The sequence below is a fragment of the Sander lucioperca genome, chromosome 4 (genome assembly GCF_008315115.2).
Source record: "Sander lucioperca isolate FBNREF2018 chromosome 4, SLUC_FBN_1.2, whole genome shotgun sequence".
NCBI classification, from domain to species: Eukaryota; Metazoa; Chordata; class Actinopteri; order Perciformes; family Percidae; genus Sander; species Sander lucioperca.
The window spans coordinates 4,686,686-4,711,974 of record NC_050176.1 but is presented as its reverse complement, the minus strand read 5'-3'; the positions used below and the strand labels follow the sequence as shown (position 1 = coordinate 4,711,974).

Sequence of the window (25,289 nt, the reverse complement as noted above, 5' to 3'; positions counted from 1 at the left end):
CCTGTTCATACTTACCCTTATACCCTTACTGCATTATAGCATTACATTTAAAATTTTGAATTGTTACCTGCAGAATTTTGTATAAAAATATTTGCAGTACAATTAATATAAGAAGCCTGCACCTCTTTCCGTGTGTGCACCCCCCCACCCCGGGTCAGCTACCACCACAAATAGAATCTAATTCTGTGGGAAACACTGAGTGGAGTAACTGCATTCCAATCAGTTTAGCATCCTGTACATATTTCATAAAACCACTAAAATGCATTTTTCTAGTATATGACAAAGTGAAGTATGAAATATAGCATTGTAAATGGTTCTTCTTAAGCACCCTAATTAATGATTTAATTAATTATGACAGTTATAACATGTAGAAAGCTGAAACAAGTTGTTGTTCAATCTATCTACATAGATAGATAGATAGGTAGATAGATAGATAGATAGATAGATAGATAGATAGATCCCTGATCCCGTTACTTTATTATTAATTCCACTGTTACAGCAATTTTTGGCAAAAAAGAAGGAAAGATAATGCAATAGTGCTAATACTTGACAGTTATAACATGTAGAGCTGAAACAAGTTGTTGTTCAATCAATATATATATATATATATATATATATATATATATATATATAGATAGACAGACAGACAGACAGACCAGGGAGTCTGACCTGTTTACTTTCGTAGTTTGTGATTGTCATGACATTTGTCAGAGTTCTATCCAGAATCGGTTGAATCAAAACAAAAGTTGAGTACCAAACTGTCTAAACTGTTCTGGTTAACATCAGTATTAGATAACTAATGTGTTTGCTTACTAGCTAATTAGGCTGCATGAAAATGGATAAAGACGTTACTGAGGAGGAAAACCATGTTGGCACCACAGGCTGGAGGGGTTTCATGAAAAAAGCATGGGCTTACTTGCTGCGGAATACATTTCAAGCAGCTGTTGTCCTGGGTAAGTGATGACTACAAGTTTAAGTTAACTAATGTTAGTTGGAAAGAAATATATAACTTATAGCTAGTTAACGTCAGCCTGACTAAAGCTTACTACCTCATTAGACCTCATGATTAGACCTAGCTTGTGTGTCTGTCTTTTTTTGTGGAATTTAAGTCACTTCTTAAATCACTTTATTTGATAAATAAAAAAAAAAAAAACATTTATACTGACTGACTGTTATAAGAATGTATTTGATGAGCCTCTTAACACAATATCGGTTATTTATCCTTTATTTAATATTGTTGTGAAATGAATTTACACATTATAGTGTGATTGTGTATCCTGATACAATTGTATATATTTTTTTGTACGTTTTCATACCTCATTTACTTACTTTTCTACATTTACTTATTATTAATGTATTATCTGATTAGGAATCAGAAACTTTTTTCTGATTTCTAATCAGATAATATTTTTATTTATATAGGTTCTTTATGTGTTTGTATAGTTTATGTTTTATGTTTTTTGTTGGTTTTTGCTCTCGGACATTGTATTGTGTATCGTATGTAACCTATCTGGCTTTTATTGTAATTGATAATTGAATTAATGAATAAAATATAGCCTATTTAAACTAGCTAACTAGTTAGCTAGCTAACGTTAGCAGTTAACCTAACAGGAAAGTTCATATTGGCAAAAAATATTTCAAGTGATTAAAAGTGAAATTAAATCTTAACTGAAGGTGGCCGGGTTGGCTCAGTGGGTAGAGCAGGCGCACATATACTGAGAGGCTTATACCTCGACGCAGAGGTCCAGGGTTTGAGTCCGACCTGTGACATTTTCCTGCCTGTCTTCCCCCTCTCTCACCTTTCTCACCTAGCTGTCCTATCAAAATTAAAGGCAGAAAAGCCCAAAAAATAATCTTAAAAAAAAAAAAATCTTAATTGAAGGTTTAAATTACACCGAAAAAAATTACAAGTCAGTTACATTAACACGTTGCCAGGGCAACCACAGCATCCTTTCATTCTCCTTAATGACCAAAGTACGAAGACATAGTGGACCAGATGCAAGCTTTTATTTTGAAAAGTAGAAGTTCGGGGATGGCACAAGGCGGGAGGGCATGAGACAGAAGGCTCCAGGCTGCAGCCATACAGTCTTGTAGTGATTTGATCTTTGTTTGAACGGTACACCAACGTACACCAACTTCTGTGACCCATCAGATGTTGTGCCCTGGCGTTTTCTTCATACTTTATCACAGGGATATTCATCAGGGGGTCCGGGACCCCCAAGGGGTCCTCAGAGTCACTCCAGGAGGGCCTCCAAATTATTGTTAATTTTTAAAAGTTTTTTCAAAAATTAAAAAGTCTTAACATGATTCCAACATATTAGCAAATATAAATCCCCACTGATGGTAGGCTTACTGGCCAATAGGTAATATAGTCACTAAGGTAGCCATCCACAGATACAGTTCATCCCAAAGGATTGACTGTTTCACATTTAAGGGTTAACATTAAAACATGATTTATAAAATCATGCCAACAATTATTAGGCTATTTAAATAGCTTAGTATTCTATGCAAAAACAATTATCTAAAAATGCTTTAGGGTGCCCTAAAAGTTATTGTAGGACCAGATTAATATGCAACTTCATTTAAACAATATATGTAGTAGGGGGTCCCTGATCCGTCTCTCTTTCAGTTAAGGGGTCCTTGGCTTAAAAAATGTTGAAGACCCTTGCTTTATCACATAGGTGCATACTTGAGTTTGATAGCAACTGTTGCCAAAAATGGTCTCAGCAGGATAACACAGCTTAAATCTGACTTTCTAGTGAATGCATTCTGCCTGACTGTAACTTTATAAACTTAGTGCTGTTGGTTCCTGTTATAAAAGATAAAACAGGTGGCATTATTAGTAATGTTTGTAGGTCTGCAGCTCTCACTAGCATAGATATAGAACAATTGTTCTATATCTATGCTCACTAGTGTCCTTTCTAAGGTGAATGGGAGGATTCTGATAGACAGGTTAGAATTATTTATTTCCTTACAAGTGATTATGAATTTGGTTTTAAAAAGCAAGCATGGCACAGATAGCCTACATCATGTATATATTTGCTCAAAATGTTGCTAGCAATTCAACTTTGATCACAAGTTTTTGTTTATTGAATCAATAAAGATTTATCAGATTCATGAAACGAGTGTTAGAATAGCACCTACAGTAAATATCTGCTCAGAATCCAGCTGACAGCATTTCACTCTATTAGGTGTTTAGAATTTTATCTTAAAAATGAACAATCAGTCTAAATGTGTTTAAAGCACATAGGGATACGCAAAAAAAACCCCAATACAGCCACATTTTAGCCTAAATACGACATAGGTTTTTATTGATCAGTGTGTCTTTGCTTAACAATTTGATTTGCTTTATGGATTTCCACCTATGATTTATGGTTGACTGAATAGAAAATCCCTTTTTGTGAAACGGTTTGGGTTTTGTTTTACCTCTGTTTAGATTTCTTTGTTATTGTCTCACAGGCATTGCCCTGGGCTTGACTCTCAAGGCCTCTGCCGAGTTGGACACACTCCAACATCTCCACATCGGCTTTCCAGGAGAAATACTCATGCGGATGCTTAAGGTGGTTGCCGTCCCTCGCGTTATTGTGAATATGATATTAGGTAAGCCACACAAGTAATGCTCACACTGTTAACTGTTACATTTGGTTATACATGTTGTGCACACTGCATTTAAAGAGAACACACTGGTGGTTTGACAAGTTTAAACTTATTAAACCTATATAGAGTGTTAAACCTTCAAGCGAGTCTTTGTAACTTTTAATGAACACCAGCCACTGTGGCCACAAGTCGCAATTACAGGATAATGGTAAATGCTAAAAGGTAGCAAGTATAGACGATTCAAGAATTCAAGAATCATCTTCATCAAGTCAACAAACTGACTTCTTAATGTCACTTCCACAGCTACTGGTTATACCAGACCAAGTAAGGCTGCAGCAGAAAAACTTGTATTGAGTGTATTGGAAGAAAAAAAAACTAAAACTACAGTATATCTTTCTGAAAAACTGAAACTAAACTAAAACTAGCAAAAACATTTACATAGTCTTGCTTTGAGGTCTAACAATCATGAATAATGTATTTCTGCCTCTTAAAACATTTGCAAAGCCTTCTTTTATGTTTTGAGATCTACAACACTGGCTTGTGGTCTTCCTCTTCCTCTTCTTCTTGTCCTCAATTGGCACACAGACACCTGTTATGACACATTCTATTCCTTAGCAGGGACTATTTCTTTGTTAGAAAATGGTTCCAAAGAAAACTGTCTACTGTTTGCTCTGTGGATTATCTAGAATAACTGGAACATCCAGAAAAAAATGAGATTCTGGTGAATCTTTGGTGGATAGTGACTTTATCATCTGATCTTCTGATCCTCTTCTTAGACCTGCAGCTACAACTCCTGGGATATGTTGTTGTTGGATGCTGTAAATAATGCTTTTACCATGTTACCTGTCATTACAGAAGAACATGTCCATTTTAAGTTGACACATCTCAGGATGAAATGTGTATATTTCCAGGGGGAAGCTTGAGGCTACACCTTATGGCCTCCCTGAAGCCTCAAGCTACCCTAATGAATTACTAGACTGATACAAACAGTACAAATACTCTCATTTATTTAAGCTATTGTCGACAAGTATTGTCAATTGCTAAGTATTAGCACTATTGCATTATCTTTCCCTCTTTTTTGCCAAAAATTGCTTTAACAGTGGAATTAATAAAGTAAAGGGATCAGGGATCTATCTATCTACCTATCTACCTATCTATCTATCTATCTATCTATCTATCTATCTATCTATCTATCTAAGCCTGTATATGTTTGATAAATGATGCCTCATTGGCACAATTCTTAAATGTTTTGTATTGTTTTATATTTATATATATATATGTATTGTGTTGTTTCCATGGACCTTTGTGTCTTGAATAAAGTTGATTGATTGATATCTATCTATCCTAAAAACTACACTGCCTAAACTACACTGTCATCGCGGCATGATGCTCACTTTTTCTTGCTAAACTCCACAACCACAGCCCATGTAGCCGGCTCGCAGTCACCTATTGGCAGCTAAACAACTGCTGCTGGTAGTGCTATGTAGTCGGCGTCCCAGAGCTCTGTAGCGGCTAAAAAACAACCAGCAACTGCTGCTCAGATTTTATTGTTCGATCACACTGTAGACTGTTCACGTTACAGCGCTTTACTTAGTTTAAAATACTTCTATTTAATATATGGTCTATGGTGAAGTAGCATTGGTCACTTTTAGGGGGATTCTTCATTTCATTCTTCATTTTTGGGGGGGGGGGCATCCCACCTACCTACCTACCTAACTGTGTTCCCCTCACTCTCCATTAACTACTCTTATGTAAGACTAATACATTACCTTGACCCTCCATACTGTAGTCTGCAGATTGTAGCTCATGTTGTTGTTGTTTTTCCTAGGTGTTTCTGGTCTAGGCGTTCACTCTTCCAGGAAAATCATTCTACGTTCTACAGCATACATTTTGTGCACTACTCTGATAGCTGTGATTATAGGTAAGAGAGAGAGATAGCTATTTTTTCCCTCTCGCTTTCCCTTCGCACAGCAGCATTACCTGCTCCACATACTCTCGGACGTCACTCACTCAACGCACCTGACATTCTCGCTCTAACTTAAGGCTGATTTACATAGATAACTGAGACACTATGCCTCTAGAGTCGGTACTCGTTCACCGTCACTCTCTCACTCGCTTTACCACTCACTCCTCACACGCACACGCCGGCCCTGCTATTCTCTTAAAGAGATCGACGCACACACCAACACACAAGTATAAACTTCAGGCCACCTCGTAGGCTACGGCGAAAGCTCTGCGTGGTATGGTGGCCGAGACGGTTCAACACAAACACAAAAGCCACAACACAAACGCAAACGCTACAACACAAATACAAAAGCCACAACACAAACGCAAAAACCACAACACAACACAAGAGCCACAACACAAACGCAAAATCTACAACACAAACGCAAAAATCTACAACACAAACACAAAAATCTACAACACAAATGCAAAAGCCACAACACAAATGCAAAAGCCACAACACAAACACATAAGCGACAACGGAAGTGACAACGGAACTTTTCCTCCTGGGGCCCCTGATGATACTACGATTCACCATGGTAACAACCACAAACAAACTGGTCGGCGGAAATACTCGCACACACACATACAGCGAGTTTGAATATATATTTTGTTAAAAAAAGCAACACAGCAGCTGCTGCAAAAGAGAGAGAATTTGCGTGGGAGAAAATTGCTGCAAGACTAAATGCGTAAGTTCCAATATAGTGTATTAATTTAATTTAATCTTAAGTGAACAGTGTTGGGAGTAACGCGTTACAAAAGTAAGGCAATTACAGTAATGTATTCCTTTTTGCTGTAACGCAGTAATATAACGCATTACACCGCAAAACATTTCTTCACTGGAAAAAAAAAGCCGTGAGTATCAGGTGTAACATACTACAATACAACTGTAAGGTACTTTTAATTGAGTATTTTCATTTTCTCCTACTTGCCTATTGTACGTTTAACTTCTCTATTTTTATAGCTTTAGTTACTTTGCATATTCACATTAATTATACAAAATATTATGAGTAATCTACGATGTATTAAAGTGGATAAAGAGGAGACTTTATTGATCCGGTGGTGAAATTCACAAGCTACCTGCCAAGTCAAACTTCCGCTGTTATTTTGGTGAAAGTAACTCAAAAGTAATGCAAAAGTACTGTAAAGCATTACAATTCAGAGACAGTAATATTGTAATAATCTCAAATGACAGTAACTAGTAATCTATAATGTATTAAATTTAGGCAGTAACTTGACCAACACTGCTGGTGAAATGGTATTGAACCTATAATCTATTTCATTAAGGTACAATCCTGCGGGCGAAAAAGTCCTAGGCCTACTAATCCCATTCTGAGGCTGCAGCACCATCATTAACAGAATTATAATTCATAATCTTTTATTTCAAAGGGTTTACATCATTCACCTGCAATACACTTGGAACTCCTTTTTAATGGCTCTTACTGGGTTGTGTCCAGGGAACACTACAAAAACGTTTAAAAAAACGTTTCAGAGCGAGTCACATTCTTCTCACGGCGCTACAGTGGCTTTACTAATATGCTCCGCATCACCAATGTTGTAAAGAAAAGTGCTGTTTGCGAAAAAACGTAATGCGACACAAAGAATGTGCTGGGATGTAGAGCATGTCCACGATGGGTGACGTTAGTGATATGAAGACGGATAAGGTTATGTAAGCTACATAACTGATAGACTGGGAAGAAAACCATACCGCTCAAATAGGTAGTTATCTGGAAATGAAATGCATCTATAGTCAGGGCCTCAACTTCATCTCCCTGCGAAGTAATACAGCTTCTTTATCAACGGGATCGTCAACAAAAGGAAATGCCATGTTTTGAGAAAAAATGTTTTATAGTTTGCCTAACATGGTTAATAAACCAACCCTGTTTTTTTATTCATGCCGATAACAAAATGGTCTAAAATGTGCCTGATACAGACTGAATGAATGAATGATGAAATGAAAGAGCGCTGTGTCAGAGGGAGGAGAAAACCTGCTCCCGACCAGGTTAGGTTCACAGGCTCAGTTACCATAGTAACTGACTCTGAGGTTAAGTTACCTCCCTTTCTGAAACAGAAAACCCAGAGTTTACCTCATCTCAGGGTTAACAAACTCAGAGTTTTCTCTAAAACTGCTCTCTGAAATGGACCCCTGCACACTGCCTGCGTGGCGTGAGCGTGAGCGTGGCGTTTCTGTTGCGTGTCAGTTGAGTGGCGTTTTCTGTCTTTGCACACCAGAAACGTGTCTGACGCGGCGCTGCTGCTGCTAGCCTTGTAGGTTTCTCATTGATAAAATGAAATAATAGTGTGTTCTTCAACTGTATTTTGTCAATATTTTTGTGTTTGTACATTTGTTTGCACATATTTCAATATATATATATATATTTTTATATTTCAATTCCCTTTCCTGAGATAATAAAGTCCATGAAATTGTTTTATCAGAATCCAATTGAAATACAATTTACAGTAAAAAGGAGTTCAACAGATTTTGCTAAATTGTTAAAATGTTAAAAGCATAGGAGAGAGTTGTGGAAATGTACTGCACTCAAGCAGTAGTATACTTTATGTTAAACATAAATATAGATTGATTTGATTACAGCAAAGACAACATCGGCAGTATTGACGGCAAAATAGGCTACAGAATATTTAGCATATCTGCATTTATGTCAAAACCTAGAGACTTTCAAACATCAAAATGTTATTTATTAAATGTATTCGTCAAAATGACATATAAACATCTTTTCCTATTCTATTTTGCCTGGAAACGCTTCCAACATGCTTGCGTGTGGCGTGAAAAATAGGCGCCGGTCCTATTTCTAGCATGCACTCGTTTTCGGCGCGCCTGAGACGTGCGTGTCACGCAGGCAGTGTGTAAGCTCTAACCTGTTAACATGGAAGCCGAAATAAAAACGGACACGCCACGCAGCTGACACGCTCACGCCACGCAGCCAGTGTGCAGGAGCCCTTAGGCCGGCGACAGACTGGCTGCGTGGTGTGAGTGTTACAGAAATATTACAGTCCAGGGGTTTATTAATTCATTAAAATGAATGAATGTATCATTGAGGTGAATAATTGTCATATGCACATTTAAGGAGGTTACTTCCCCAACAAAAGACGCAAAAGAGGAGGAGGAGTAAATTATGCTAGGCGACGTGTGTGGTGACTCAGATATAATTAGAAGTCGATCCAAAGGAGAATAAATAGATGAAAGCAATACAGAATGCCTGAGAGCCTTACTGCTAAATATTCCATTATGTTTTTATATTTGGATTGTAATCTATGTTTCCCTTTACATAAAGATATTTCCAGCATAAATTGATTCAGAAAAAGGTAGAAATAGGTGCATAAAAATTCACCTGAATGCAGGAAATGAAGTGCTCAATGCTCAAAATTTGTGGGACATCATGGCTTTCAAACGAGCAAAGCATGGCAGTTGGTCAAGGCCACACCCCCACCTTCCACCTTGCACCCCCCCTTCTCCTCCTCAATAGCATTTAAAGCTACGGACACAGAAATGGCACATACTATGGAAAGCTCATTGTGGGACTGGCTCTAGTGGCTGTAATTCTGCACTGCTGAATTTCGGGAAAGAGACTTCAAATACAGTATTAGGGGACCACTAAGGCCTATATAAAAGCATCCATAGAGCACCATGTCATGGGACCTTTAAAGTCCAATAAGTACTTTATCAAACCATATGAATGTGTGTCCCACCCAGGCCAGGTTAGGAAATTAACTAACAATGTAAAGATCAACAAGCCACTCACAGTGACAGATATGTTCATATTTGATTCATTCAATAAATTATTATTTTTTGTCTTAAATCCACCAGCCATTTTCATATTATACCAACATTTGCAGCATCCTGAGCCTTTTTGGTAAGGTTACTAGGAAAACTCAGCCCAGAGTAATTAGCCTAATTAATAGTAATAATTATTATTCTCCCCAAAGCAAGTTTGGGGAGTTGCAAATTGCAACTTTTTTTTTACAACTTTCACTGTCTTCTGCAATTTCATTGCAACAAACATACAAAAGGCATCACAACTTTTATCGCAATTTTTTACAAAAGCTCCCGCGAAATCAGGCATTTTGGGCCGCAACAATCTAAAAAAAAGGCCGCGAAATCATGGAGGGACTGCCCTTGTGTGTTTTTTCATGTGTTAGGGTGCGCATTCACCAGTGTTTTTTTGTTGTTGTGGTGCGCGTAGGCTACTCCTGATTTTGTCAGTCATCTCATCTCTTGCTATGCTGTGTCTCTATGATCCTATCCTGTCCTATTCATGGTGGCCTACTAGCGGACATTGCGCCGTCATCACGTGCTGTAGTAGGGGGACCCGCCTTGATAATCCTGCATAAGGGCCCAGTGTTGGCTCGTTACGCCACTGAACACAACACCCTCTGATTTAAAGCGTTAAAACAAAAACCATGAAAATCTGGAAATATTAAAAACAAAGCGAAAATGAAGTGTGTTATGAGTTCTTCTGCCTGTGGGAAGGTTCCAGGGACGTCCGCCCTTGGAGCATTATATTACTTGTTTTGGCCGATAATAGATGAGCATAAAAAAAGAGTTGGCAGGAGACCATCCTCCTCTGCCTCCTCTGCCCCCCAGACTGCTCTTTTGCCCTGCTGCTGTTGAAGCATTTTAATCCGAATTTAAATAATGGCTTTTTTTTTACAAAGAAGAGAGAAAAAAAATATTGTATTAATGATACCGCGACCCGTTACCGGATAAGCGGAAGAAGATGGATGGAAGATGGATGGGATGATACTGACATTTGGTAATTAAGGAAGCCCTGAAAGGCAAGGTGAAAATTTAACTTAAGTTTATCTCCTACGTACATAAAAAAGTATCTCGTACGTCGTAAATACTTCTTAATCAGGCTGTTTTGAGGGCGAGAAAGCCTCGCTGAAGCGCTTACTGCATGATACAAAGGGAATTGAAGGTTTAGCTAAATGCAGTGTTTATGCTGCATTTAGGGTTTTACCTTCTTAGTTAATAATAATAATAATAATAATACATTTATTTTATACAGCGCTTTAAAAGGTACTCAAAGGCACCTTACAAGGGCAACGAAAAAAACCAGTAACTGATCGGTAACAGGATCAGTTTAACAACAACAGTAACAACTAGAGATAACTATTAAAAGGTGCAGTAAAACAGCATAGAAATAGGATAAAGAAGACAAAAAACAAAAGAACAAACGTTAACAAATGTCTACTGTAAAACATAATGGAACTGTGTATTGGCGCCGACTTGGGTTTAACAGTGTAGATAGGCTAAGTATATGAAATCATATTGTGAGGAGTCTGCATGTCCCGAACTCATTGGACTGTTTAGGTAGTTATCGCTATAATCTCTTTCAGGCCATTAAACTCAACTCCTGAGATGAACCAGCCTCTTTTTTATCCCTTACCAGCGGTCCACATGGCTAATTAATATTCACTTACATGTAGTCCTATGATGTAATTTACGTGAATATTAATTAGCCATGTGGACCGCTGGAAGAGAGTAAAAAGAGGCCCATGTAGCACGGTGACCGTGTCACAACATAACCAACCCTGGACAGCTTACTCTCGTGTTGTCTAGGTTTCTACAACAGAGCTTTTTTGTGCTTGCACATTTGAAAACTACAGAAGCTAAGGCTAGACCTGCCAGACTGGAGTTAAGGATTTGGGCCTACCTGGATTTTTGACATCAGGCGCCGTCCTCCGTTGCTCTGCGGCCGACACGCTCCTCCTTTAGCGGGACCTCGGCTTGGCAGTCTCAGCTTCGGTGCTGGCCAGCTCACTCCTCTTTCTTTCATCAAACGATGCAACTTCCCACTCGCTTCACAGTTCATTTGTTAAACAATTAAAGATGCGGACTTAACAATAACATTGTTGAGCAATGTGACATCATGACTTTGTGTTAACATACACGCCACTTGGCGTGTTATCTCTACGCATTTTCAGCTGTCCGCGTGTATGTCTACGCCGTATACAGCGGACGGGTTGGGTTTAGGAAAAGAAGAACGGGACGGTTGCGTTTAGTAAAAGAAGAAAGCGACGGTTGGGTTTAGTGAAAGAAGAAAGCGACGGTTGGGTTTAGGAAACGTGACACACAGGACACGATCCCCGGTCTCCTGGGTGAAAGTCCTGTGTTTGACCCATCCACCATCCCGACCAACCTCCCTATGCAGATTTTCGGGCTTTCGTACTACTCGCTTGGCATAAATTCACACGCAATTGCAAGGTAATTTAAGTCATTGGAGGCCAAACGGCGTTGATAAACACGCTAAAAAGCGATTATACGTCTTAATAACACGCCAAAATGGCATACGAATTGGCGTGTCATACATACGCCACTTACTAAAATCAGTCTGTGTTGAGGGGGAAACGTCAATTAGCTCAGGAAACGCTGATCCTCTCATGCAGCCTGTTTCTGCCGTCACATGTCCCCAGACTGACCCCCATCCCTCTGTTTCACCTCTGCTATGAGCTCTGTGACTCAGATAGGCCACCACCCACCCCAGCCAGGCAGCTAATGAAACTAGATGCCTGGCTGTTTTGTCTGAAAATGTCTTATCTGTGGTAATGTTATTATTGTTTTGTGTGGACCCCAGGAAGAGTAGCTGATGTTCTGCATCCGCTAATGGGGATCCTAATAAAATCAAAAATCAAAACATTAAACAAGTGCAACGGGCCCCTCCAAAGATAAGTTCAAAGGACTGAAACCCAGAGACTCAGTGGGAGCATCCCGAACAGCAAATAACAAGAACGGGATGGCCTCATCCCATTCCTACGGCTGCGCCTCAACAAATGGTTTTATCATGCTCTGTAATGTGCTAAGAAACGGCTCTATAGCTCCCTGTGACTGCGGATGGTACGCAGATAAATACTTGGGCTCTATTTTCAACTCAGCCATGGCTTGCTTATACAGTTTGGATGTAAAATTAGAACCTCTATCTGACCGGATGGTATGTGGCTAACTAGCCCAGGAGAAAAACTTCACACTTTGTATGTACGAGATACTATCTCCTACGTAGAAGATAAACTAAGGTTTTGGCCAACAATGCCCGAAAAAATACTTTTTTGTTCAACTTTCCTTTATTTCAACAAATTACTCTTTTTTTACTCTTAAATTTACTCTTATTTTGATCTCCCTTTGCCTCTCAAAGAGAGAGAAGAGGAGCAACCTCCTCTGCCTCTATGAACCAGCCTCCTCTGTACTGTATGAAACGCTCAACCACGGATTATGTGTCATAGGGATAACACTGGTAGTGTTGATCAAGCCAGGAGTTGAATATGCTGTTAAAAAAGAAGAACAAGAAGAAGAAAAAGATCAGGCCTTCTCCACTGCCGATGCCCTGATGGATCTTATAAGGTAAGAAGAAAGATACATAATTTCTGGTTTCTCTGTATATCAGTTCAGCAAGGTCTTTAGGTCAGTCAAGCAATTTCAGAAAGTGCTGGAACATCTAACAAGATAATTGACATCCACTTGTTATGCTTAAGCAGACATAATTTGGTATTTCAGGTGTTCTACGCAAACATCCCGCTAATGTGTAATTATGTCCTTAATAAAGCTGCAATTCTTGAGTGGTTTGTTAACATTTCCAAGTCTACTGATAGTGATAGACTTTTATTTATTGTTTATAGGAACATGGTCCCACACAACCTGATTCAGGCTTGCTTCCAACGGGTATGTTTTTCATTAAGCTTTCATTGCCTCATTTCCTCTCTTTCCATGTAATACTTCTGATTATTCTAATTATTTCTTTTTTCATAGTTCAAGACTGATAGGACGGAGATTGAAGTTGAAGTCTATGATAACAATAGTAGCATGATGACGGTAAATATTTTCCCCTTGTCACTATTTACATTTGCAGTGATTATCTTTTATACATGAAGTTGCTCTAAGACCATTTTTCTTAATGAGTTTCTGGTCTTGTTACAGAATGCGACAGAAGTGCGAAAGGGGGGCCACTATGTTAACGGAGTCAACACATTGGGTCTGATTGTCTGGTCTTTTGTTTTTGGCGTGATCCTCAACAAGATGGGAGAAAAGGGGAAAATCCTTGTTGAGCTTGTCAATGTCATTAATGATGCAACAAGATGTTTGGTCGACTTGATTTTGGGGTAAGGTCAAACAACATTTTATTGTCTTTCTGCACATTGAAAACATTTAGTGATACAGTACAGTAAAAAAAAATCTGTTAAAACATAGCAGTCTTTCACTCTCTCGTCTGTTTATTTGTGTTCTAAAGGAGTTTCAGATCATTTTTCAAGTTTTGTCCCCCAACGTTTTTTTTCATTATCATTTTGATGTTTCCATTTTTTGGAAATGAGGGCAAAATAGCCTTTTTTAAGCTAATATATAAATGGTATTCAGACAGCTGTCTCCATTTACTAAGTTTCTCTTTCATTTTTTCATTTCATTTTTTTCTTTCCAGCTACTTGCCAGTTGGAGTGATGTTCATGATTGCAAGCAATGTTTTGGAGATTTACGACTGGGAAACTATCTTCAAGCTGGGAGAGTTTGTTTTAACGGTTATGATTGGGTAAGTTTATTTTTACTGTTTTAGCACCGAAATAACACATCAAAAATATATCTATAAAACGGGGCCCACATAAGCTCCTAGTTTTATTGATGCTAGCTAATGTTAGCAAAGTTTACTTAGCTAGGCCATTGCCCTATAACGGATTATGTTGGCTTTATCAGTTTTCCCTATTTTTGTTACTTACACTGTGTCATAGCATTAGCATTACCCCAAAATTGTAACTTTAGGCCACAGCAGCAGTTGTTCAATAAAAGTTGTCTTGCATTAAAATATATATAAAACAGGTCTGTTACTTTTACTCACTTAAAGCGTGAAAGAGTCATTAGGTCAGTCAAGTATTCACTTGAATAGTCCCGCATTGCCAGACCTTCCTCCACAGCGCTGCGGAGGAGGGTCTGGCTAGTCCACACAGCAGGTTTAGTCGTGCAACAGAAAACTCAGATTGGACAGATAGTCTAGCTAGCTGTCTTGCTTTATCTTGCAGAGATCTGAGAAATGGTAAACCATAAATCCACCAGAGTTTAAAATGTCAACACGAAGAAAGCGGAAGGTAATGGATATCTGGCCTTAATGAGTGAAATCTGGCGGACCGAGCAATCCTGGAAGTGGAACCTCGTGGATTTAGACTACCACTTGACTGACCTAAAAGCTTGTGAAAGTTGTAGAAATTGTATAAAATAAGTTTGTAGGAAAAAAAAAGAAGAATCTGCGCCATTTATGCCAAACATATAGTAAATGTACATGTGATTATTTATCACTTTCTTTCAAAACCATTCCAAATGCCATATTTAAATATGAACAAGTAGGCCTTCTCAAAACAAAACAGTGGTCATGCACATTTCCACAGAGAAGCACAAGACTCAGTGTCAAAATTATTATTCTATACAGAAATAATAAATGACTGCGCTTGACCCCGCGAGACATGTAGGTAACAGAAACCCAGCAAGAATGATATAAAAGAAAGGTGAGCAATATCTAGCTAAAGTTTGCTAACATTAGCAACAAAGAGCAATATGACCAAATAAGACTGTAACAGTGAAACCCCTGGGTGTAATAAAGGGAGGGTGCATTTTGCTGCTTATGAATTCAACTTTCTGTTTTGTGTAATTTCTTTCTTTCTCACTTTATGTCTCCTTCCTAGCAGCTGCATTGTAATAGTAAACTCTTGCTGTTGTTAGTATTTAATATATCAGACACTGATTGTGCACTTATTTTGTGTTTCAGGCTTGTAATCCATGCAGCAGTAGTTTTACCACTGATCTATTTTGTCTTTACGAGAAGTAGCCCCTTGGCTGTTATCAGGGGGGTTTTTCCTGCCTTAGTTGCTGCACTGGTCACCTCATCCAGGTAAGATGATGTAACACAGTAGTATCCAGTGCTGTAGTACTCAAGTCCGAGACTCAAGATGTTTTTCTATTGTCTCATTTCATTTCGGCCACAGACACAATGTCGGCGAGTACTTTCTACACTATGAATTCTTCAGGACAAGTAAAACATTCAAGAATGGGAACATCAATTGTTTTAGGGATACCTGTGTTGCTTGTTATTTGTTACATTTTCCATTGGCAGTACAAAATGTTATTTTTACACCATGACAAAAAGACTCAACATTGTTGTATTTCTGCTTTTTGTGACTTAAGTAAAATAGATCTACTTAAAGTAAATAATATGGCCTAATTTGTTCCTAAAGTGGTGTTACTCTGCACTCATTCCAAACAATGCAAAATGATCATCCTGAAATAGAAGGTATATTTTCTCTCGCATTACATACATTACAAACAGGTAAGTAGTGATCTTGAAGAGGATTCTTTTTTTTCTGTCTCGGTCTTTACTGTCTCTCATGTGGACTCAGTCTTGACTTGGACTCAAACCTCTTCGGACTCGGACTTGACTTGTTCTAGACTAGTCCTGAGGCCTGAACTACGAAGCAAGATTTGGCGTTAACGAGGTAACTTCAGGTTCAACCCAGGGTTTTGTGTATCATGACGGTGGATCACTTGTTAACAGGTTCAATCGCCGTGGTATTATGCTGAACACCTAACCTGGTCGGGAGCAGGTTATGTTGGAGATCAACATTTTTATGAAAGATATAGATTTTCAGCAGAGTGAATATACGTAATAGGCTATTTGTCGGCTTCTTGAGCCGTGTGTTGCCGATGCGACACATTGGTTTGAATTATGTTTTTATATTTGCTCTCACGATTGCTTACCACTGCCAGGGTTGCAACTGAAATAACAGGCTAAAGCAAAATGTAATTATGGTCAGATATTGGTCCTGACTGATGGGGAAGTGGTTGTTAGGTTAGGTGAAGCCGGGTAACTGAAAGAAATCCAGGGCATGTTGATCTGGATTCGTAGTACAGGCCTCTGGTCTTGGACTTGACCAAGGGGGTCTTGACTACAGCACTGGTAGTATCACAGAGAGCTGTGACTCCATCCTCTCTGCCTATTGGTTAATTGATCAGTAACATTTTTGAGAGATTTACATTCATACTATTTTCATATGAGTAGTGCACTAACAGAGGATGCATTGTGTTTCTCCAAGCTCTGCCATAAGTCCAGTCACTTTCAGATGTTGTAAGGAGCAACTGAAGATCGACGAAAGAATCCTTCACTTCATGCTGCCCATTGGGTCCAACCTCAACATGAACGGATCTGCCATTTATGAAGTGGTCGCAGCAGTTTTCATTGCCCAACTCAACAAAATTCACCTGGATTTCGCCCACTTACTTACCGTTGCGTAAGCCACTCTTTCTTTTCTTAAGCAAATCATAGCATCATCTTCATAGCTAATGCATTTAATAAAGCGTAACTCTCGCCAAAATGCAACCTAGGGTCTTTTTGTGAATGTAACCGAGTCAAACTTTCGTTTAAAAGCATATTTATACTTTTAAGATTTACCGTATTTTTGTTTTTCGGTCAAATGGCCTTTTGAATGGGAGTAATAGGGGCACTTATATGCTAGCCTCAAAATAGCTATTTTTAAAACACTAAGAAGGCTCGACACAACATGAAACTTTGCTCGAAGTATCACCAACGAAAGTTTGACTCGGGTACATTCACAAAAAGGTAAAGGTAAATAGGTTGCATTTTGGCAAGAGTTACGCTTTAATAGTGGTTAAAAGTATATAATATGAGGCCTTTGAAAAAGCGAGTGACTTACTAAAAATACATGGTGCAGTTTAATGAGGACAGTATCTGTGTTTGATCTGCAGTGTGACGGCAGCAGTGGCCAGCACAGGAGCAGGGCTTCCAGCTACAGGAGCAGTGACCACTCTTTTTGTGTTGGTGGCGGTTGGTTTACCTGCAAAGGAAGCCTCCACTCTGGTGGTTGTAGAATGGCTCCTGTAAGTTTAATCAGCAGTTAAGAAATTGATACAAAATGTAATAAATGGATTACTACAGGACTCTGTTCTTTGTTTAGATAGCCATTTCAGCAGCGCGTAAATGTTAGTGCATGTGGCCGTGAAAAAAACTTAGATATTTCACATATTGGGGAACAGCCTGTGAGAGCTGCTTGGAGGCAGTCCCAGCCCACTGTGTCTCTTCAGCATTTCCAGTACAGTCCCTTCAATAGCCAATCCTTTGTAAATATAGGTGCTTCTTTGTTTGTCACTGTAACTAATGTTTGGTCATTCAATCTGACATTATTAGCATGTTTTGTAATTCAAGCTATATTGTGTAATTGCTTTGAAATGCAATTTAAAATCTTCACAATTGAAATAATTATTTATCAGCATTTTGATCATGTGCCAGATTTGTCGACCAGTTCTTGTCACCTCCTTTTTTCTTCATGGTCATGGCTGATGTTTCTGCCTTTCAGAGACCCCTGCAACACTGCTGTCAATGTCATGGGAAACTGCTATGGCGTAGCACTCATTTACAGAGTGTCGACACAAGAACTGGAACACATGACAAGGTACAGGTCTACATGGTCTTAGTGTTTTTGTTGTTGTTTTTTAACCCAGTACATTTGCAGAAAAATGTCTAATTTTTTCAATCTGATACAAATGATTAATATGAGGCTAGTAGCAGAGTGGAGGATCAGAAATCTGCTCCCTAAATCAAATCTATTATGCTGATCTTCTCACACCATTGATGGCCGTGTTGTGTTTTTTTTTGGCTAGGAGGGATGCTGCGAATCTTGAAAATATTCAGGTCAATATCAGCAGCCAGGCCTCTGATGAGGACATTTTCCACAGTGATGCGTCCCAGAGCGAGGACATTGGTCCTGACCAGAATGTGTAGTGTCAACTCAGAGTACAACAGGGACAAATAGGGTGGACTTCATTTGAATTGCATTGATGTAACAGATGTGCTGTAGTTATTGAATTGATGTAATAAATGGTAGTTATTGAATTGATGTAATAAATTGTCAGGGACCAAGCAGTTAGGCAAGAGGAGTCACAAGAGGATTTCAAAAAAGGTTTTTTTTATTTTACCCACAATATCATTACAACAAAATAGAGATAAAGTTTGGGCCCTTAAAAGAGGTCAAACAAACAAACCGAACTTAAGCTCTGAACATAACAAACTCAAAAATACAACTGACCTCCTATAAGAGAAACAAAAGGGACTTATATACTGGCTGATCAGACCAGGTTTGACACCCAGGGAAAGACTAACAATAACACTAATACATAAACTACAAATAACAAAAAAAAAACAACTAAACACTTATTCCAAAAGAAATGTAATCTTAATTAACATTAACCGAATAAATGTACTAGATACAACACAAATCAAAACTCAAATATCTTGGGAAAAAATAAAGCTACACCCCCCCCCAGACATAACAAGTACTGGTAGAGTCCAATTTGGCCACCACCCCTTTAAAGCTGCTGTTGTTCCAGACGCTACCCCTTTGTCCCAGCAGCCTGCATGCCTCACTCCAGGGTGTGGAATCCGCAACACTGGTAAGCTCAAAAGAAAACCGTTATAGTAAAAAGACAATCCAAAACTAATAAAGTATACATGTAAACCAAATCCAGTGTCTTGTACATTATTTAAACTAAATAACTGTTTACAACAACATATATAATGTGTCTGAAAATATATAGAAACCAATCTTAAGGAAAACAGCATGAACTAAGATAAATGTTAGTGTATGAAGTTACCGCCTTTAAGATGGCTGTGTGGCCACAGCTGTGGCCATCACAAAATGTAGTTATTGAATTCATGTTATAGATGTAGTATTGAATTGAACTGCATTGATTTAATGGATGTAGTTACGGTATTGTAACTGAATTGAACAGGATTTATTTCAGTATTTATTGTTAAATAAATGATTAGATTTTCTTTCAGGTATTTCAGGATTCCTAGTTTCTATAGTTTAATGTTAGCTGGACTCAGATCTATTTAAACAACAAGGGACACAGCACTGCGGCATGTTGAAAAGACGAGTCTCAAAGCTGTAGTTTTGGACCCTGGACCCAGAAACAGCATTATCAGAACGTTGAAACGTCACATCTTAACAAGCGGATGTGTGTATTGGTTGTTGTTGACATAACTGAGTAGCTTGATGCGCATAAACATGGAGAGACAGACTCTTGCTATGATTCTAGCTTGCTTCTAATGACACCTAACATGCTTCTAATGACACCTAACATGTTAGGTAGCCTAGTATCCTATTGATGTTCAAAATCTGTTAAAAAAAGTGATAAACATATTTGAAATGTGAAATCATTGTTATGTGGACCAATTCCAAAAAAAATACAAACCATTATTCTAAACCAAAATTATGAAAATGGCATACCTTTATTCTATAAAACACATTGGTTATAATATGGGGGGTTTCCACTTATGGAAGAGTGTAGGTTCCAGTCACTCATGCATCTAAGGGTTAACAAATTGAGTGATCTGCAACATTCATGTGAACATGTCATTAGATGCTCCTGCAAGACAGACTGCAGCAGACTAAGGCAGGGGTCTTCAATGTTTTTTAAACCAAGGATCCCTTAACTGAAAAAGAGATAGATCAGGGAGCCCCTACTACATATATTGTATACAATGAAGTTGCATATTAAACTGGGCCTACAATAAAATGTAGGGCGGTTTACAGCCTTTATACTTTTTTAGTGCATAGAATACTAAGCTATTAAAATAATAATTGTGGGCATGATTTTATAAATCATCTTTAAATGTTGCACATATGTACATGTGGCACAGTGAATCCTTAGGATATACTGTATCTGTGGATAGCTATCTTAGTGACTACCTTACCTATAGGCCAGTAAGCCTATCATCAGTGGGGATTTATATTTGCTAATAATGTGTTGGATACATGTTAAGACATTTTATTCTGGAAAAAAACTTCAAAAATGAACAATAATTTGGTGGCCCCCCTAGGGGCCCCGGAACCCCTGTTGAAGATCTCTGGCCTAAGGTGCACATGCCAGAGGCATGACATTGAGTGCTCTGTTGCATGTAGCAACTGCAGGATAGGGGTTCGCAAATTCATCTCAGACTACATATGAAGATGATGAAGATGAGTGAGAAAACTTACCCATCAATGTTAAAGTTTTACTTAAAAGTTAACATGGTAGGTTTATGTTTCCAAGAGTTGATGACACATTGATGTTGATTAGTGACACATTTTTTAAAAGTCCTTATTGATATTTCTTTTAAAATGTTTTAAATTCATGTAAATCAATGCCAACATTTAATATGGCTTAGTGCCCATTTATGTTGCCTTATATAGGCTACTACACTAGTGATTAGTGATAGTGATTTTGCTTTAAAGGGTAATTTAAGAATGATCTGGTATTGTTGTAAGAGTTGTCATATTGATAGATTTAGGCTAGATGGGGAACAATGCAATTTCCTCACAATTTAGAGCAACCAAACGCAAATGCTGTCCAATTTAGCTGAAACTCATACTGTAACCAATCAGTTCTCAAACACATTTACTATATACTGCAAGGGTATAAGACTACATTTTACAGCTGTGGAATATAGAGCATGCAGGAGTCAGACAGGGGCAAGAGCCTGCCAGTGCAAGAAGAAGGGGCATTAGATAGGGGGCGGCATAGTGAGGGGGAGAGGGAGAGGGAGAGGGGGGAACAGAGGATAAGGAAGAGCCGGAGAAAGGCAAAGGCACAGGGAAATATCAAATGAGATACGGGAAACAATTATAGACCATGTAATCAACCATGGTATGTAAGTATAACAGAGGCTGGTCGGAGAGTGTAGCCTATTTTCTTTTTTCTTGAACATATTGTACAGTAGTTCCTGATAATTTTGCTGTTGTATATCTTTTTTCTGTACAAGCTTTCTTGTACGTTGTGTTGTCATGTTTCTATGTATTTGCGGGTTGGCTGGTGTGTACATACAATGAGAAATGAATGTTTTGTTGAAAGTACAGTGTTTGCCATGGCTGACAACAATACTATTCAGCTGCCTAAATATACAATGTTAGCAATTGGACAATATTACAGAGGGTAACTATCACCCTTTCAGTCATTTGACAATCATCTTGGTCCAAGCAATGATAAAGGAACCTTTTGTTTTGATGACAAAGATTTATTCATTGATAGATTTATATAAAATCGATACAGCATAGTATCGCAATATTTTCCGTGGCAATACTGTACCGATACACAGACGCCAAGTATCGATCTATTATTATATATGTGTTGGTCAGTGTGTCTGCTTGACAATCCCATTTTGCAGCAATAAAATTAAAGTGAGATGAACAAAAATGAAATGCATCTTGTTAGATAAAACAGATGTTGACAAAGTTTCCTTTTGGGGACATCATTTGAAATTGGGAAACATTTGATTTTGGCTGGGAGGGGATGCTGCAAATCTTGAAAATATTCAGGTCAACGTCAGCAGCCAGGCCTCTGATGAGGACATTTTCCACAGCGATGTGTCCCAGAGCGAGGACATTGGTCTCCAGATTCTGCGCACCCCACCAGAATATCTGTCAGACCAAGACAGCGATGACCAGAATGTGTAGTGTCAACTCAGAGTACAACAGGGACAAACACTCTCATTTTTTCTATGGGGAGTGTAATCTGCTTTAAGGCAAACTGAAAAACACAATTTCAGATTTTCCGACAAGACTAACATAAAAATGCACTTAAAATAAATGACACTTTCACTTTGTACAGTGTAGTTATTGATTTGATGAAATTGAACTAACCTGGATTTATTTCAGTATTTAATGGTCAATAAATTATGGGTCGACCGATTTTTTTCTGGGCCAACGCCGATACCGATTATTAGTTATTAATGAAACCAATAACCGATATTTGGAACTGATACAGTATGCATTTACAGTAAAAATGAAAATCTTTTAGTCAAAATTAACATTTTGGAACGGTACAAACTCCAACACAAAATTTTGGTTAAATGCTTCAAGCAATTATTTGGTAAAACTGAAACTTTAAACATAATACATTAAAAAAAAATAATAAATAAAAACTAAAATAGCTTCCTGAAGTTTTAACATGCTATCAGTCTGTTTGCAGGTGTTGCAGACTGCTCACAGAGCTGTAGCGGAGCCAAAGTAGCACACTTTATAGTTAATTAACTTTACTGGTTATCAGTCAAATAAAACACTGATACAGATAATCTGCAAATTGCCAAATATCGACCACGATAATCGGCCAGGCCGATAATTGGTAGATCCGTACAACAAATGCCTACAGCACTGCCTTCTTATAGACATTTGACTTTTACCAGAAATGTAACGTGTACATAGATTAAACATAAAACACTGTTTTAAAAACAAAGCTAGATATACCTTACCAATTGAAATATTAAAAAACTTGCCTTTCCAATAATTTATTGGCCTCAGAGAAAATATCAAAAACCTTAATTTCTTAACATACATATTTGTAATACAGTATGTAATTTATAAACAGAATAGAGAGCTTGCGACAGATTAGTGACCATCTTACTAGAACTAAAAGATGGGGAAAAGACAACAGCAATGAAACTATTGCAGTGTAACAATTGCATACAAACACTTTGTGTGAAACCTTGTGTGAAGAGATGGGCAGATAATGAGCTGAAAGTTTTTAAAGTGCCCATATTATGAAATTTTTTTTTTTTATATTTTGTGTCTCTGGTGCTTCCACATGCATGGGTTTCCTGCCTTCAGTCTCCGGGTGAGCCATTCAAAATCGGCAGGGCTTTTTACGTCACTAGCCGAAACGAGGTCGCTAACTGTAACATGCTAGCTCGTTCTGAATGGCAAAACACTGCTACAACACACACTAGTTCACCATAATCTATAAAAGAACTACTTACATGTCCCTGTTCTGCAGGTATTCCACGCAAAGTTGGAAGTGCGCCCTCGTTTAGAAGAAGTCTCCCGGCTAATCCTGCCTTGTACTAACTGAAGTTGTAGAAACAAACAGCTGGCTAGATGATGTGATCTTACCTAGCTACTGCGCATGTGTGACTGCCAACAAAGATGTTACAGAAGTTGAGAGGTCTCACTCTGTAGCTAAAACAGAGACCTGAACACAGGGTGAAAAGAGGAGCTGCAGCAATGTGCAGTACAACAACAATAGGTGTTTTTTGAAAATTAAACCATGTAAACCTATTCTGGTACAACCTCAAAATACAATTATGAACCTGAAAATGAGCATAATATGGCCACTTTAAACAGTGGGTGATGCACATCATCACATGCCACAAGTCTTACTGTATTTAGTCCATGTTCAAACATCGCGCCACATCAGAAAGTTCCTGAATCAAGTTAAGGACTAAAGTGAAGATGTGATGTTAGAGGAAATACAAGAGCAAGACAACTAACAATTGCATACAAACAATTTTGTGTGAAACTTTGACTTGCCTTTTAAGCATGAAGAACTGGGTAAATGAGCTGAAATTATGACTGATGCGCAACCTCACATGCCACTCACAAGTCTCTTAGATAAGTCCATATTCAGGCGTCACGCCACTCATGATCGGAGAGTTCCTGAATCAAGGTAAGGACTCTCAGGTTCACATGAAGACAGGATGTCCATGTCTTTTCCACTTTAGTGCCCTTTTCTGGGTTGATGCAGAAAAAACACCTTGAGAAATAGAAGAAGAAAAAAAAAAAATGTCAGCATCAACAAAATAGTTTAATTAATGAATCAATTACTTAAATCACTCTCTTTTTATTCAGGCTATAATGTCGGATAAAGCCAATCCAAAAAGACCCACCTCTGCAGAAACTCCAGGGTTGAAGCCAGCTCTGATGGATAATGGATGTTGAAGCAATAATAGCACCCAAACATCAGGCACAGGGCAGAATTGAAGGAGGGGACAATGTTTCGATCCACAGTCAGCATGAACCGTCTCAAAGAATAGCAGGATTGTCCTAGAAAGAAAAAAGAAAAAACAAACAAGATTTGTCTTCTTAAACATTTCACAAAACAACAAGCATATACTTTTTTAAATTTCCAAGCTAACTGAGACTGCTTGCCATCAGAACAAAAATTACTTAATGTACAGGCTTAGGGGAAAGAAATATAAACCGTACAGGAGTACCAGCATAGAAGTTAAGCAAAGTACTGCTGTGGATGGGGAAAGCAAAAAATTTAAAATTAAAATAAATATCAGTTTTAGTGTTTGCGCTATTTGAATATTTTCACCACTTTACCTCGCCGTCACAGTCCTTTCTAACAGGAAACCGAACATGCATATCTAGTTAAAGTGATGGTTCGGAGTAATTTCACCCTAGGCTGCTTTGCACCTTGACCTCGAGCCAAACAACCCCCCCATTAGCTTTTTTCCCTTGTTATAACGTTGGTCGAGTTAGCGTTATCAGCTGGTTAGCTTAGTGCAGGCGCTAATGGATCCACGTTTGTATCTCGTAAATTACCCCACTAATAATGCCTGGAATGATACCAAACTTCTACAGTAGTACAAATAGTTTCTGTACTTATAAAACGAGGCATTAGAAAGTTTGTAACTACACCAGAAGTATATTTAAATAACTCTTGCCTGATGGAAACTCCTCTTGGCTGCTATCGTGCGAGATCACGCACAGAGCACAACATCTATTGCTTTTAAACCGCAGCCGGGATATATACAACCGTGTGGCATCTTGTCCTATCGCCTCACGCTGCAGTAGCTGCTTCTGCTGTTCACTCGCTTCTTGATTCTTCTTTACCAGTAGTCTCTTCCGGCAATAGATGTTGTGCTCTGTGC

General features: G+C 38.4%; 1 protein-coding gene across 2 annotated transcripts; it reads left to right on the top strand.

Moving 5' to 3' along the window:
* Window positions 1-739: 739 nt before the first annotated feature.
* LOC116039652 (excitatory amino acid transporter 3-like) lies at window positions 740-22,724 on the top strand. Of its 2 annotated transcripts, XM_036000340.1 has the most exons (14): window positions 740-953; window positions 3,460-3,600; window positions 5,426-5,518; window positions 12,841-12,958; window positions 13,234-13,276; window positions 13,364-13,426; window positions 13,532-13,713; window positions 14,028-14,135; window positions 15,360-15,482; window positions 16,681-16,875; window positions 17,351-17,482; window positions 17,959-18,054; window positions 18,537-18,538; window positions 21,929-22,724. In XM_036000340.1, the coding sequence occupies exons 1-14, from the start codon at window positions 830-832 to the stop codon at window positions 22,093-22,095; spliced, it is 1,587 nt and encodes a 528-aa protein (XP_035856233.1). In that variant the 5' UTR covers window positions 740-829; the 3' UTR covers window positions 22,096-22,724. The 2 variants fall into 2 exon arrangements, with proteins under 2 accessions (XP_035856233.1, XP_031140458.1); XM_031284598.2 differs by lacking the exons at window positions 18,537-18,538; window positions 21,929-22,724 and adding an exon at window positions 18,263-18,515.
* The last annotated feature ends 2,565 nt before the right edge of the window (window positions 22,725-25,289 follow it).